Source organism: Amborella trichopoda, chromosome 2 (genome assembly GCF_054954075.1).
Source record: "Amborella trichopoda isolate Santa Cruz 75 chromosome 2, AtrichopodaSantaCruz75HAP2 v2.0, whole genome shotgun sequence".
In the NCBI taxonomy this organism is placed as follows: domain Eukaryota; kingdom Viridiplantae; phylum Streptophyta; class Magnoliopsida; order Amborellales; family Amborellaceae; genus Amborella; species Amborella trichopoda.
Genome location: NC_142337.1, coordinates 6202036 through 6218689, shown reverse-complemented (window position 1 = coordinate 6218689; position 16654 = coordinate 6202036). Strand labels below are relative to the sequence as shown.

At 39.5% G+C, this 16654-nt stretch overlaps 2 protein-coding genes across 10 annotated transcripts in view; both read left to right on the top strand.

Annotated features, from left to right (window-relative positions):
- The window catches only part of LOC18443136 (anaphase-promoting complex subunit), a 46861-nt gene extending 31030 nt beyond the window's left edge, over nt 1-15831 (top strand). For 2 of the 9 annotated variants that reach the window (XM_088857617.1, XM_088857620.1), the window contains exons 15-22: nt 1498-1603; nt 1708-1849; nt 2018-2116; nt 2627-2891; nt 8911-8969; nt 9251-9386; nt 9552-9583; nt 10469-10747. In XM_088857617.1, the coding sequence (XP_088713743.1) occupies nt 1498-1603; nt 1708-1849; nt 2018-2116; nt 2627-2891; nt 8911-8969; nt 9251-9386; nt 9552-9583 (839 nt within the window). In that variant the 3' untranslated portion in view covers nt 10469-10747. Of the gene's footprint in view, nt 1-1497; nt 1604-1707; nt 1891-2017; nt 2117-2626; nt 2892-8901; nt 8970-9250; nt 9387-9551; nt 9584-9806; nt 10230-10468; nt 10748-14009 lie in introns of those variants that run through there. The other 7 variants (XM_088857615.1, XM_088857619.1, XM_088857612.1 and 4 more) reach the window with 5 other exon arrangements.
- Nucleotides 12935-15831, top strand: LOC18443135 (pentatricopeptide repeat-containing protein At3g12770). The gene has a single exon (XM_088857621.1). The coding sequence runs from the start codon at nt 13387-13389 to the stop codon at nt 15265-15267; it is 1881 nt and encodes a 626-aa protein (XP_088713747.1). The 5' UTR covers nt 12935-13386; the 3' UTR covers nt 15268-15831.
- Nucleotides 15832-16654: the final 823 nt, after the last annotated feature.

Genomic DNA, 16654 nt, shown 5'->3' with positions numbered 1-16654 from the left:
TGACCTTGCCAAAGTCAGTGCTAACTTCGGACCTACCACGGCTAATTTGCACTAAGGGTAGTCTCTGTGTCTTTCGCTTGCTGCCCCACGTTTTTTGCTTTGTGGGCCAGCTGGGCTATCAATTTTGGCCTGCGCAGTGTACAGATCATTCTCCTTTTTGTATAATACTGAAATAACCATATTATTTATGAGTTGTACAGTAACCTGTAAATGGGTGACCTATATCCTTTTCGTATTTTTTTTTAGTTTTCAATTCAAAATAGTGAACCTTCTTTCCAAAAAAAAAACAAAAAAGTCTCCTATGTGGTTCACCATTAGTTACTGAAACTGAACTCATCGAAGAATTCTTGGTGTACGTGGCTAGAATTTTTCATTTTGTTGGCTGTCCTTGTGGCCGATGTCCCCTTTGGTTATTGTTGAATTGATGTGAGGTGCATGTGTTAGGACGCATATCAAAGGGAGGACGGAGGGGGTGTCATTTCCTTAGATGAGAAAGGAGCCGATAGGCAGCATACTTAACATGAGAATTGATAATGACAATGTTGGAGATTGGGCTTCATGTAAATGGAGAATAATGAACTTAAATTGTTTTCAGAAACATTAATTTTATCGATAACAACGGAAGTATATCTTCTAGAATGGTCATTAGTTGAAGTTTACTACTTCAGTCAGTGTCTTAAAACTCGTTCAGTCCCACTCGGATGCGGGCTAATACTCGGACCGGCAGGGTGCTGGGTCCAAGTAGAAGTCCTTGGGAACTGGCTGGGTCTCACTGGTGCCCAAGGTTTCTTTTTTAAGTTTTTTAAGACTCGGTTGTGTCTTGCTCCTGCCCAGTTCCAAGCCTGACCCCGAGTTTCAAAACACTGGTTTCAGTTTAAGATTTTGTATTTGCTAATTGGCAACAATATGTTTATTTTTTGGAGTGAATGTATTGTTTCAAAACTGAGGTTCATTTACTCCTAAAGAAGACTCAGTTGTTCACACATGTACAACATTAACTTGTGTATTTATAGGATTCTCCAAATGATGGCCTTATTTTTATTCCTAGATCAGTTTTAAGTAGATTTTCATAAGAGCATGTCTTTTACTTGTTTTACCAACGAGAACAATTTCATCGGTAAATTTGCATATTTTACGGTGATCTTCTATTTGCGTTTCTCTGATGAGCCACTGTCAATTTTTTTATCTTTTAGTAAATTTATACGTGATTGCACACTAAAAACATTTGTGAAATATCAAAGAAAAGGTTTGACATGCGAATCTTTGATATATATAACTATATAGTACTCGTTTATGGTTCTATATACCCCTTCTAGTAGTACTCTGTTAATGCTTATATTATTATACCACTACCAGGTGTCCTTTTAATCCTCGCTCTGATCCTTTAGCCGAGATGATCCCATCCTCCCATGCACGTTATCTCTAGTTTCTACGCTTAATAAATTTCTTACTTATTATTCATCAGAACATATGATTGGACTTTTTCTTTTTCTTCAGAAGCTTTTACTGCCCTCAAATTTGTAGAGAAAAAGTTTTCATCCCTATCTGGGTCACGCATTCAACTTCTTAAGCTTCAATTGCTTCATGATCGTGCTTTGCATCGGTAAGTTCAATGATGTCTGCAGTTTTCTTTAGCCTTCTTGCCAATGATGATTAATTTTTTTTCCGTTTCTTCTTCTTGTTACTTAGAAATTGATTCTGGTGCAGGGGACAGCTAAAACTGGCTCAACAAGTATGCAATGAGTTTGGTGTGCTGGCATCTTCTATTTCCGGAGTTGACATGGATTTGAAAGCTGAAGCTAGCCTCCGTCATGCCCGTACTCTACTTGCTGCTAATCAGTTTAGCGAGGTTCTTCTTTTCATTCTTTCCACACACTACTTTTTACTCAGGTTGATTACTTGGCACTATCTTTATTTGCTTCTCATGTCATCCTTTTTGCTGGATCATCACTGTTTTCCTCCTCTTGGTTTCTCCAATTTTTTAATCTTCCAGGTTAACCAATTGTGGTGTTTGCAGGCAGCATCTGTGGCGTATTCTCTGTTCTGCATGTGTCACAAATTCAATATGCAAGTTGAAAATGCTTCTGTCCATCTCTTGTTAGCAGAGGTCCACAAGGTAGTCATCTATCTGCTACTGTTTCTCCTTGGGGCTATCTCTTGTGCCAAGAGCTTTGCTTGAAACTAAAATGTAGCTTCTTTTTAGTTGAAACAGTTTATAAAATTATATAAAAGTAGACTGAGAGTTAACTGATGAGGATACTTAGTTTCTGAGGAGAATGATCCGCATTTCAAGTTTCTGAGGAGAATGATCTACATTTCATTAGGGTATCATGCTCCATCCATATGAATCGATATACATGTGATATATTCATTCTCGCACTTGTCTTATTCAAATCGATGGTCTGAGATAAACGAAAGGAAAGCGCACTATAATCCATTGACTATGTGAAATGACTCTGTTGGATAACTTGGATTCGTTACCATCCAATAAATGGACAATAATGGAGAGGGAGTTGGACCAACCATGGTACCACGTCCTCTTTGTGTTTTCCCAAAAAAGAAATTCCTTATAAACAATAAATTGCATTGAGTGCTAGAAAATCACACTAATTTTTTTTTTCTCCAGAAATCGGGAAATGCTGTCTCTGGCCTTCCATATGCATTAGCGAGTTTGTCTTTTTGCCAGTCATTCAACTTGGATCTACTTGAAGCCTCTGCTACACTGACCCTAGCTGAACTGTGGCTTTCTCTCGGTGCCGGTCAAGCAAAACGGGCACTGATGCTTCTATATCGGAGCATGCCTATCCTTCTTGGTCATGGTGGTTTGGAGCTTCGTGCTCGTGCAAATATTGCCCTTGCCAAATGCCATCTATCAGATTCAAGCTTTTCAGGTTTCTTCATTTAGCATTTCTTTCTTTGAGCTGCGGTAGTTAGAAAGTGAAGGATATGATGGCAGTCAATAGTATGAAAACCATAGAATAAACCATCTATTGGAAAAGAAATTCTCCTTAAATCTTCAGTCAACTGAAATGTTTTACTCGTCAATGGACAGAATACTATTTCATGATTTGAATTTCTTTTTTCTATGAAAAAGTTAACTTAGTTGTATTGAATGTAAAAAGTAACAAAAAAAGGCATCAGGCATCCCACAAGTAGGGTGCTCATTACAATTTTCAGAAATGGCTAAGAAATGTAGCTCTGTACAGAAAGAAACAAAGTAGATTTTGCTGTCCAAGATTCCAAAAAGCCAAAAATGAGACCTGATCTCAAAAAGTTGCTAAAGAGGTCCCTCTGGTGTGGGTGTTTACTGCTGGTCCAGACCTAACACCAGCTGTAGCAAGAGTATCCACATCATGGTTTGCCTCACGCCACGTATGTCAATACGAGATGCATATAAGCCTAGACAGATTGAAGCATCGAGCAGTTGGTCAAAAATATGGTTGACGCGCCAAGGGTATAAGGAATCTCTCTTGACCCAGGATATGATTTTTTTTTAGCCCCCTTCCACCACCAAACAGCCAAACCAGTCCACCCAAACTTTTTTAATTCCCTCTAGAAGTGCCATAGCTTCAGCAGTAATGAAGTTCATCATGCCAAGGAATGTGAGTCGGCAAAGTTTCCAAGATGGCCTGGCAATTCTAAAGAAAGTCATTGGCTGCAAAATGGTCTAAACCTTTAGGCCCAAAAGATAACTGTGGTTTTAATCCTGTCCGTAGTGGTTGTGACTGAGCTTTCTCACTCCAAGAAGATTCTCTGTTTCCCTCCTTCCAATCGTCCAGATGGTTGTTGCCCGTGCTGCCTGCCAAAGGAACAGGCCTGCAGCTCTGGGAGAGGTGAGGAATGGAGGAAGTTGTGACCCACTGCCAGTTGAAGATAGGAGGAGAAAGGCCCAAAGACATAAAGGCCACTCACAACGAAAGAAGTGGTACTGGTTGGTTTCCTCTGCAGTTTTGCACATTATGCATCTATTAGGGGTAGGAAGGAAGACCATGTTTCTTAGCTGGTCGACAATGAGAACTCTCTCAGAGGTTGCCAACCAGCTGCAGTTGAAATTTTGGTGGAAGTTAACCATACCTGGAATGCAACAGGCTGGGGGGGGGGGGGGGTGTTGGAGGAAGCTTGGCATAGAAGAAGGATGCCGAAAAATTACCAGAAGGTGTAGACATCTAAATAATAGTATCCTGCCCTGCGAAGGGCAGGTAGTGGCTTGGAGGGCAGTAAGAAGGGCCTGGAAAGAGGGAATTTCATGATCAAGCAAGGGTCTTTTAAAATTCGGGCTCCACACTCTAAATCTCTCCCAAAAGTTTGAAAAGATCTGCAACTAAAGCGTCACTGTCCCTTGCCACTATGTAAAGATTGTGGGCAGTTTTCCGCAGAGAAAATTTCCCGGTCTACAGGCTGTCCAAAATTTGACTTTATTGCCTAAGCTGACTGTGAACTTAGCATTGGAACGGAAATGGTCCAAAGAGGAGAGAAGCATGCTCCACACTCAAGAAGATCTACTTTTTGGGGGTCCACTTGGCAGCCAAGAACGAGGTTATATATGATACTTTTTCGAAATAACTTGCTGCCACAGGTGGTTGTCCTGAGTGGGTGAGTCTCAACCATCATTTCCTAAACAGCGCTTTGTTGCCTAGAATGAGGCACGGGATGCCCGATCCACCACCACCCTGCTTCTTAGGTAAACAGATCTTAATCCAAGCTATTAGGTGGAATTTGTGATTTTTGGTGTCACCCGACCAAAGAAATTCCTCATCTTTCACTCTGGAAGGGCAGAAATAGATCTGGGGATTTGAAAGAGTGACATCTGGTTTATGGGCATATTGGTGGGGGGCTACTTCATGAGAGTTAGACGGCCAGTCATAGAGAGGAATCTACCTCTCTACCTGTGAACTTCAATCAAATTTTCCACAATGGGTCCCAAAGTTGTTTCAGAGGTTTGCCAATGCTGAGGGGGAGGCCTAGATACGTCATGGGTAGGTGAACAATCTCACAGCCAATGGTATTTGCCAAGACACGGGCTTTGGGGTGATCAATAGACAATAGCGACACCCATTTGTTTGGATTTGGCCCTGTTGATTTTGTGGCCAGAGGCAAACTCCAAACACCTTAGGTACACCCAGAGGGTTTCGAGTTGTTGCTGGGAAGCGTCACAGAACACCAAGATGTCGTCAGGATAGTGTAGGTGGGAGATCATGGGCCCTTGGCTGTCAACCTCGAATCCTTCCAGCAAGCCTTGTTTGTAGAATCTCTTGATTGAGTGGCTGAAGGCCTCAGCCACGATTGCAAACAGGAAGGGAGAGAGATGGTCCCTTTGCGGAGACCCCTGGTGGAAGTAAAGAAGCCCTTAGGGGATCCATTTACTAAAATGGAAATGGTGGGGTGGAGATGCAAACATCCATCCAGTTCCACTATTTAGCCCCAAAACACATCCTCAAGAGGATTCCCTATGGGAGGTCTCAATTGACGTGGTCATAAGCTTTCTCCCAATCTAGCTTGATGACCACACTCCCAAACGCTTTGCAAGGTGTGTCGAATGAATGCACTTGTGGGCAATAAGGGCACCGTCAAGGATTTGGTGATCCTTGACAAAAGCACCCTTGTTGGGCAAAATGATATGCCCTAGGAACTCGTTCAAGCGAGAAGCCAGGACTTTAGAGAGAATCTTGTAGGAGCTGTTGAAGAGACTTATGGGTCTGAAGCCTCAAACGGTCTCATCTCCTTTGACGTTTAGGGCAAGGGCCACAGAGGTGGTGTTCATAGCACTGTGGACGATACATATATGGTGAAATTCATGGACGAAGATGCAAATATATCGACCCAAAGTATTCAAGAAATTGCTAAATACGTCAACCAGGAAGGCAAGCTATCTGGTCCAGCAGCCTTGTCTTGGCCCAGTTTCTTGATGGCCAGCAGGATTTCTTCCTCAGAGAAAGGTCTTTTTAACCAATCCTGCTTAGAGGCAGAGAGGCAAAGGAAGGGTCGACCATTTTGGGTCTTATGAGATCCTCAGCAGAGGAGGTTTTGGAAGATTCCACAATCGTTCTTTTTATATCGTACTCTAATTCGTTTTTGGGCACGTAGCCTAACTTGTGGGTCATCTCTGCCATACCCTTGTATTTTTCTCTCTCGCAACACTACAGTTAACAGTATAAAATATATATATATATATGTATGTATATCAAGGGCTTGATTAAGGAGGTTGGGGCTATCTCATATCTGAGAGAGTATTAGAATGCCTTCTACAGTTTGCAATTTTATCGAAGAAAGCTGTGTTTTGTTCTCCAAATTTTAACCATTTCCACCTGGGAATGCTGGAACCAAAGAAATTTCTTCTGTTTTGAGAATGGATTGGTTGTCCATTTTGCCTTTGAAACAGTCGTCTATTTCAGCTTTGGAGAGGGCTCTAATTTCCTCTAAGGAGTCGAGGTTGTTTATGATAGCCAACAGTGAGGTTCTAACTAGGCCAAAGTTCCCCGAGAGAGTCGTATTCCATACCTTCACAGATGCTTTGAGCAACTTCAATTTTCTTTGCAGATGAAAACCTGCCCAACCGAGGACAGAGGAGGAGTTCTATCATTCTCTAACCAAGTTTGCAATGTTGGGTTCCTCTCGCCGAGAGCTCAGGTTTAAAGGTTGGCAGAAAAGGGGTGGTGTCTGGTAGGATAGGTCCGTGATCAGAAGTAGGTTTTGGAAGGGCTAAAGCGAGGGTCCCTGGGAATGTATCATCTGACTCGGTTGAAATCTGTCAAGTTTAGAGAGATGAGGGGAGGCTGAGTGGTTGGGCCAGGTGAAACATGAGCCATTCAGGAGGATTTCGATTGGCAATTCCTTGAAATGAAGTTCGAGAAATTGAACATACAGGTGGAAATATTGCAGTTGCTGTTTCTATCAAAAGTCCATATGGTTAGATTCAAGTCACCCCCTAGATACCATGGAGCAGGTGGAAGAGGGGCAACCTTATCCATTTCTTCTCAGAGTTGGCCTCTCTGAGGGAAAGGAAGTTAGGACCCATAGACAGCCAAAACTTTCGAGGAAAGTCTGTCTGAGATTCTCTAGAGGCCAAGGGTGACTGAGAAAGAGGCAATGTGGGAAATTGAGAGAATGAAGGGTAGGCTTTCAGATGACCGAACTGCCCCCTGAAGCACCAAGGGCCTCGAGGAGTCCACTGGCAGGGCCTACGACCACAGATGCTTCGAACCCGAGATAGATTGGTGGGGGGTTGTTTGGTTTTCACCAATCACAAGCAAATCAGGGATGTTGCTGTGCTTATGGCAAAAATCGCAGATTGCTGTGCTTGCGGGGGTCTCCCAGACTCCGAATGTTCCACACTAAGAGTTTCATTTAGAAAGATAAGAGGTGGACACCAGCCCTGAGGGAATGTTGGGGACTAGGTTGTAGGCAGAGGCGGGGGGAGGCAGAGGGACTTCTTTCTCACATGAGATACCAAAAGCGAGGTTGTGGACCTCTCTCTTCCCTTTGCCTGAGACTCTTACCTGAGCCCTCATGTTGGTGTCTGCAGAGAAAATGTCTTTGAAGTTCCCTTGAGGACCATCAAGCTGGAAACCCATTGCTTTCTGGACGTTGTGGATGTCTCCCTGGGCATTGTCTATATTTTTTATCCCCTCCGAGTCCACTGAGTGGAATGATTCTGCATCTGATTCTTCAATCGAGTTCATCCATGATAATTATCTCAGGGTAAAAAGAGTCATCTCTGAGTTTTGGGGCACAAGGACAATGAGGGAAAGGCAGAAGGCACTGGTTGGGTGGTTTCGAGGGGGAGCCTGCTAGCTGAGAGATCAGCCCCTGCTCCATTTGGTACTCTTCTCCATTGCAAACACCAGTTTTGGTGTTTTTTTTGGGGTTTTTTTTTTCCCTTTTTTGGTTGGTGGGCTAGGGGTTGATCCTCATGGTTACCAGCAACTGATCCCTGTTCACACTCTTGTGTGGTCATAACTGTGGCATGGGGGGGAGGGGGAGTGGGGAAGCGGGGGTTTGTGTACACTGTAGACCTGGGGTGGTAAGGAGAGCTGGAAAGGGAAGGGTTAGCAGAGGCAGGGCGTTGCAAACCAGAGGGAAGAGGTTCCATGCTCTGCAAGATTGGAAGAGAAGCGGCCCAATCAAAGATGTAGATGGTACCTCAAAATGGGAGATAGAGAGACAGTCTGAATAGGAGAACACTGGACCACCATAGAGAGGAGTGAAGAGTGGTGCAAGACTGATCCTGGGAAAATGAAAGAATGGGTTGACAGAAACGGTCTCTGGATATACGGAATTGGGAGCTGTCCAGGGAAACCTGGGCCCAGGAACTGCTGGGGGAGAGGGTATGGTCCTGCTAATGCCTTGAGAATGGGTTGTGGTGACATGTCAAGGGCTGAGTTGGGTAATGTGATTAAGGAAGGGAGGCTACCCTTTTTGCTGCACTGAACAACACCCTAAAAATGGTATATTAAATAAGTTATTGCTTGTCCTATGGCTGTTTTAGAAAATGAAATGGGTATAGATTATGAGTCATGTGTGGTTCAACCTTGTAATCTAATCGTATTTAGTTGTTCACTGACTTGGTTTATTGTTTTAGTATCATTTACTTGGAAAAAGCAAAAAAAATTGAGGCTTGGCAAGAACTTTTAACATACGTTTCAAAATTAGCCCCTCAACTTGATATCCATTGTTTCTTCAGAGTTAACCCGTTCACTTTCTTGAAATTTTCGCTGTTTGCCATTTCCAAAGTACAATGCAATTACTTTCATGTGCAAAAACAGAAAATCATAGTCTATCTCTGTGGATGTGTGTGCGCATGCACGCGTGCATGTGCGTGTGTGTATCTGATTCCTTTACTTTCAATCATTACGGAGAAAAGATGTATTATTTTTATATGATTGTTTGGCTTGCCCCATTCATTTTTTGCAGATCCGGGTGTTGTACTAGATCCTCTGGGCCAAGCCGCAGATGAACTCCAAATTTTAGAGGTGAATCTTAAACTTCTACTGTTGTAAACATGTTCTTAAATAATGTCTCTCTTTGTTCTTGTTTTTTTCAATATTTGTTGCCATACTGCTCATGACTTTGAGATAGTATTACAATTGACCCAGAGTTTAGTTTCAATTCAGTGATTCATTGTTCAGGAGAATCTGACGCAGCCATTGGACTCGGACCTATGTATTTGTGATAGTATATGTATGTATGCATGTACTTATGTATGTATGTAGTGACATGTTTGGTGATGTATCATGTTGTTGATATCTTGCAGTATCATGAATTAGCTGCTGAAGCGTTCTACTTGATGGCCATGGTCTATAACATGCTTGGGCGCACAGAGGACAGGGAAGCAGCAGCAGCTTCTTTTAAGGAGCATTTAACTTCACTTAATAATCCTGAAACTTCAGGTTCGTTACCGGTTATCCCTTACTTTTCACGCAATTTGTATATAGAATTTTACACAGGCTTCTAAAAGCTTGTTTTATTTTGTTTAGAATATTTTATTTTGATTTATAATTTAGTTTTTGTTTTATTGCTCATTTCAATGTTATTGTTTATGTTTATGAATCAAGGATGGAAGAGCACTGTGACACATCATTTATGAGTAAGTATTTTCTTTTGTAATTTACTTTTCAACAAAGTTTTTCGATTTTTTTTTTGGTGAGACTAAAAAGCGCAACTCATGGTAATCACATCTCGCACCTTCAAAAGTTCAAAATCATTGTTTATCTTAGAATGGACGTATCCTATGTTCCATGTGTTCTCTTTATCCCAAAAAAATATTTTTAAGGATATTTTTGAAATTGTTTCACAATATCCTTTGCTAGGACCAAGAGATATGTGCGTGCCAAATTGAGGTGGAAACAAATGCCCTAATGCCTCTGGGGATGGTGGAAAAATGTTTTGTGTGTAATAAAAAGAAACTGTAAATGGGCTCATGATAGATTTAAACAGGTAGTGTTGAACTAAGAAAATGCAATATTTTATGTATACACAATAATCATACTGATAAGTTGCATCACTCTTCAAGTCAAGGCCCTCTGAACTTTCAAAAATTGTGAACGTCAGTTGTCCAAGAAACACTGTTCCTAGTTCATATGCAAGAGGTTGTACACAAGGGATGGAAATGTGTTGTGTGCTAATGTGGATTGTCTCTGTGGTGATTTTTTTATGTAATAATGATAGGATGTGCATAACAAAAGGTTTTTATAACAATGAAATGTATATAATGAGACCATTTGTTTTTGTTACAAGGAGGTCGTAATCATCATTGACCGTTAGATTTGAAATTGGGATATTGAGAATATGTCGTTTGAGCAATAAATCTAATATAAAATTTTTTGAATGTTGTGCTACACTTTCATTTATTGGATTTTACATCTAATGATTAAAATTGATTATGATCTTGTACTAAAAATATATGGTTTCAAGCCCAACTAACAAACACGACAAGTAACAATGAAGGTGGCATGTTATCATGAATTAACAGGTCAAATAAGGCCGTGTTTGGATGCTAGCCAAAAGGTGGTAGCTTTTAGGCGATGCCCAAAATATGCATTGGGGGCTTTTTTGAGAGGTCCTATTATTATACCCTTTGTTGTGCACCAGCACAAAGAAGGCCAACATTTGTATGTGAACATTTATTTTAGCCTTGGAAGCAAAAAATAGTTGTGGCTTTATCATCAAGGTTTTTTTTTAATTATTTGAGGTCAGGTACATGAATCTTTGTTCGTTATTTTGCTCTATCAAGGGTTATATCTTCACTAAAGCCGTAAGTCTTATCTCTTTTATCATTATTTCTATCCATGGTTTTTGGAGTCTATTTTTTACTCTTTTTTAGCTTTTTACCGGTACAGTCTTAGTCAAAAATTTCAAATGAGTCTATTCTTTGCTCTTTTTGAGCTTTTTACAAGTTAAGTCTTGCTCAAATTTCAAATCTGAGGGGTAGTAGTGATTGTGAGCCATTGTATTAAAAGTAGATGATCTGATAATCTTTTCCTTGAAGATAATGAATGTTATTGTGTGGCCCTCAAACCTCGTAAGTGTTGGAATGTTTGGAGGAAAAAATGTAGAGTAGGGTTTTGTGTAATTAGTTTCTCACTTGGGGTGTTAGTGTTGTTTGATTATGAAGTGTTTGAGAGGGAAAACGGTGAACAAAATGATGGCCGGCTAGAAGAAGGGCAGATAACACCTTGCTATAATAGATGGGGTTGTATACCATGAGACCATTTATCATTGTAACATGGAGGTTACAGTTACTTGTAGTTATTAGACGTTAAATTCGATGGTTTGGATTGGGTCATGAAATTTTGTTTTGAATTTTGAGTCTAGTTAATGACACATTTAGAATTACTCAATTTAAAATCTAACGGCAAGAGTGATTTTGACTTTTTTGTATTAAAAGTAAAAAAAAAAAAGGGGTGAAAGTAAAAAAAAAAAAAAAAAATTGGTGTTTTATGAGTCAGCGGATTCACTAGCCGGTTGACTCACAAACGTTCACAACTAAAGTTTCCTATCCCATGGATTGGAAATTTTTTTAAAAATGTTTTAAAAATTTTATTTTATGTTCTTTTTTTTATATTTACGATCATCACAGTGTAGATCATGGATCTGCATGAGAATAATGAGTCGGGGGATTCGTAAAAACCGGGTCCAAAATAAATGATCTCTTTATATACTTTTCTCTAATAGATAGCCAAGTATGTTCGAATCTAGTAATCTAGGTTCAGATCCTAATGGAACTTTTCTTTTAGGAATTGTGCTCCTTTTGGAAATTGGGCATGGGTCTGGGAGTTTTAGCAGTGGATGATAAAAACATTACAAAATAAGTACGACAACCTAGATGGAACTCGGATTCGAGGAATCACAGAAGGTAGCCATCAGAGTGCTCGTCCATAGTTGATGTATAGGGGAAAAGTTTAATAGTGTGTTTCCTTATTTTCTCATGGATTTAGGATATGAAACACATCCTAAATCATTGGAAATACATTTTCACATTTGATTGATGAATTTGTAGTTTCAAGAAATTGCACCGATCTAATGATCTATTAAGAATTAAAGTGAATGGTCTAAAAAAAAGTATAAATAATTGATTTTTTTTTGAAGGTTCAGAATTTTTTCATTTATTTTTCAGATTAATGTTTAGAATGTGTTTAGGATATGACTATTTAAAAAACTGTACTTGATCTCAAAAGCGAGGCTGCTACTCGACAAACCTTAAGGCCCAGTTTGTGTGGTCCTCTATTTCCTTTATATCACGAAGCGCAGTTTTTATGTAACAATTATTTTTATATAAAAAAAAATTGGAGTACACGTTAATATCACCAAATTAGTAGTTTGGAGAAGTGATATTTGAGTTATCCTAACACCAAGAGAATCATACAACTAATGGACGGTCTCTATTAAATCATATGACATAATATTTTTCAAGCACTTCCAGAGTGCGCATTTTAGGTTTTTTTTTTTTTAAAAAAAAATCAGTAGCTTAGGAATGAGCTCAAGGGTAGGTAATCAGGGTGCAAAACTAGGATGTCTTACATTTCATTCCTACTACCCTTCTCTGTTTATATATATATATATATATATATATATATATATATATATATATATTTATGGTTTCCATAATGTTGCAATCTTAAACAATCCAACTAACGTGCACTTTCAAATTTTATCATAATATATAACTTTGATGTAAAATGTTATTAGGATTATTTCAAAATCTATTTTTATATCTAATTATAAAATTTTAAACTTCAAAAATGGTTAAAATCAAGTAGATCTATAAACATATGAAAATCTTGAAAATGGATGGTGTTGATAATATGGTGCAAGATGCACTATTTTTAAAACTCAAATATTTTTATTTTTCATAGCCATATATCTCGCCGTGGTGATGGTCAATCACAATGTTTTTCAACATTAAAATAACTTTTTCCCATGTATTTTTGAGGTGCATCCATACTTCTACATTTTTAAGGTTGCAAATTTATATAAACTTTTTCCACTCATAAATTAGGAGGAAATAGAAAGAGACCATTCCTTATTAATGGTCCGGCCCGTTTCCGATGCAAACAGTATCATTTGAAGGGTCAGGTTTCTATAAGGTGACCGCCGCATACTGTAAAAGTAAAGCGGACCTGTAGAGCTTCTCTACAAGTCAGATGTCGAAAATGATTTGAAAAAACTAGATTTTTAAATATAAATTTTAAATTTTAAAAATAGGATGGATCTGGAGGTCGAGATGATCAACCGGATTGTTCTCCAATGTCGGGTCTTTTGGAGGATTTTTTAGGTGAATAATATGAAGTTACAACAAAGGTGAATGGTACAATACCAATTTTTTTTCCTTATTTTAAAATATATATATATATAGAGAGAGAGAAAAGGGAGCGAGCATAATTGGCTGCAATGGCCGCAATCGAAATGCCCAACATCCGCTTCCACCAACTGTTGGGTGGAATGGCTCAAAGAAACACCTTCGCCTGCAACAGCCTCATTCGAGCCCACTTCGAAGCCAAAAATTATCGCACTGCTCTCTCTCTCTACCACCAAATGCTCCTCAATGGCACCCCTTTTGACAATTTCACATTCCCATGCGTCTTAACAACTTGTCGACATTCAAATCACTTGTTCTTGGGCAAACAAGTCCACACTCAGTTAACAAAGCTTGGTTTTGCGTCCGATAATTTTGTATGCACTGCGCTTATTGGAATGTATGGTGAATTGGATAGTATTGAAATTGCTCGTCATGTACTTGATGAAATGCCTCAAAGAAACTCTATTGCTTGGACCATTTTGCTTGGATTTCATGCTAATGGTGATAACCCACAATTTGGTTTACAAACATTTTTTGAAATGGAAGCTTCCGGCTTCAAGGTTGATCCTGTAACCTTAGTTACAGTGATCAGAGCATGCGCGCGCTCAAGTTCTCCTTCTAAATGCAATTTGATTCATGAGTATGTGAAGAAAATTGGGTTCCAAGGAGATTTGTTGGTTGGTAACGCGCTTTTGTCAATGTATTTGGATTGCAGATTCATGGATTTTGCTCGAGAAGTATTCAATCAAATAGAGGTTAAGGATGTTGTTACTTGGACTGCTATGATTAATGGGTATGTGAAGAATGGGAGCTTCAATGAAGGCTTAAAGTTGTTTCGGAAGATGCTATTTAGTGGGATAAGGCCCGACCCATCATCTATATCAAGTATACTTCCTGCATGTGCTAGAGTGTCGGCTCACAAACATGGAAAGGAGATTCATTGCTATGTGACTAAATGTGAATTGGCTAAGAATTTGGTGGTGGATAATGCACTAGTCGACATGTATGCGAAATCAGGGAGCATTGAATATGCAACAAAGATTTTTGAGAAGAATTGTGAGCGCGATGTGGTCTCATACACTGTGATGGTAGAGGGTTGCAGCTTACACGGTCTAGGAGAACTTGGGGTGAGCTTATTTCATGAGATGAGAGAAGAAGGAATTGAACCTGATCATGTCGCATACTCTGCTGTTCTCCGGGCTTGCAAAGCCGGAGCTTTGGTTGAGGAGGGCAAGCTCTTCTTTGATTGTATCGAACAACCAGAAATTGAGGACTATATCTCAATGGTCAGCCTCCTTTGCCGTGCTAACTTGTTCGATGAAGCTCGAGCTTTCATAGAAGAGCATGGCATTGTTCACTGTGCGCAAACACAAAGCACTCTACTCGATGGGTGCAGAATGCATCGGAAAAAACAGATGGGGAAGCGCATGATTGAGCAATTGATCGAGTTAGATCCTTATAATTCCAACAATTATGTGCTGTTGTCCAATATATATGCCTCAATGGGGAAGTGGGGCATGGTCTCGAGCTTGAGGGAGATGATAATGGACTTGGGTTTGAAGCCTATGCATGCATACAGTTGGATTGTGGTTCAAAACAAGGCCCATGTATTCGGTGTTGCAGATGTCTCACACCCAAGATCACAGAGGATTTATTGGGAATTGGAGGCGTTGATGGAGAAGATGAGACAGAGTGGGCATGTTCTGGAGAATGACTTTTCTATGCATGATGTGGATGAAGAGAGGGAGTGCATTCCAAGTGGTCATAGTGAGATGTTAGCCATTGGTTTTGGGTTGATAAGCATTCAATCTAGAGTGCCCATTCGGGTAGTGAAGAACCTTAGAGTTTGTCGCAATTGCCATTCTATGGCAGAGTGGATATCAAAGTTCGTCGACCGTGAGATTGTGTTGAAAGATCGCGATCAGTTCCACCATTTCAAAGATGGTAATTGTTCATGTGGGGAACTATGGTGATCTGATAAACGGTAGGTTTTTCACACAAATCTTAAGAAGTTCAGACCTGCAAACAGTCATCAGACAGCTTTTCAATGAGACAGTCATGGTGCATTTGATCCATGGGCATCGGCGTCTAGAGCCGAAGATGCCCGGGCTCTCTAAACCCTTGGACAAATGCAAATCTCTCCATTGTTAGGCACTTGGCCTCATATATACTCAAGGCAAGACATGGTTGGAGGAAATATAAGACTTGACAAGGTGAAAGCTAGTGATGAGAGTAGGGTTCAAAGTGAATAACATTAACTATGTGACATTGTAGTTGAACTTTGAACTCACAGAAAATATCATGTGTATATCATCCTACCGTTGGATTCTAAGGTTGGCTGCAGATCTGGACCATCGATCTACTTTGTTCGATAATCTGGGGTTCTATTCAGAGGTGATAAATAGCACTTTTGTAAGGCTACTTTTTGTCATTGATAAGTATCTGAAGTCCCAGGGAAATTATCATTTTTGTAATCTAATTTGAGTATGTAATTTCATATCAGAATCCGATGCATCCGACTCCAATTTAGTGGGAAAGAGCTTTGATGATGATGATGATCAGAATCCTATGCATGTCCAAGTGTCAAATATATAGGAAGATCCATCATTAATTACACACATATATTTGGGATTAATAATATTCAGCATATTTGGCAATCACCTCTATCTTAACCAACAAAAAAAAATAAAAATACATAGTTAACGTATACTATTCAAGGATAAAGATCAGACATTAACCTGCATTAACTTTTGGAAGAAGTTTATAAAAGGTTGCAACCTTAGAAGTATAGCTATGGATGCACCTCAAAAATCCATCGGAAAAGACATATTTAATGTTGAAATACGCTTTGATTGATCTTCTCAACATCGAGATGTATGACAATGAAAAATAAAAAGATTTTAAGTCTAAAAAATAGTGCATTTTACAACATATTATCTACACCGTCCATTTTCAAGATTTTCATATTTTATAGATCTGCTTAATTTCAAGCATTTTTGAAATTTAAAATTTTATAATTAGATATAAAAATAGATTTTGAGATAATCTTAAGAACATGTTACATCAAAATTATATACCATGATAAAATTTGAAGGTATACCTTACTTCTACAGCTGCGGATGCATTGTATGCCAACTGCATCCTGAACTTTTTGGGCAGATTTATATTCAACCATCACTGGTACTCATTGTTGCCCAATCATTACTGCAATTCCTATTTCTGCTACGTACACCCTCCCACCGACATGATCAATGGAGAGAGATTAGGTGGCCTACCAACCCAAAGTTTTTATTGGTTTGTGAGAGAGATGGAGAGATTGCTAATTTGCTTACTCACATTTGACTTCCATGGATGGTGCGA

Bases quoted from the DNA above. Each gene is read 5' to 3' on its own strand.
- LOC18443135 (XM_088857621.1), top strand. From the start codon at position 13,387: ATGGCCGCAATCGAAATGCCCAACATCCGCTTCCACCAACTGTTGGGT.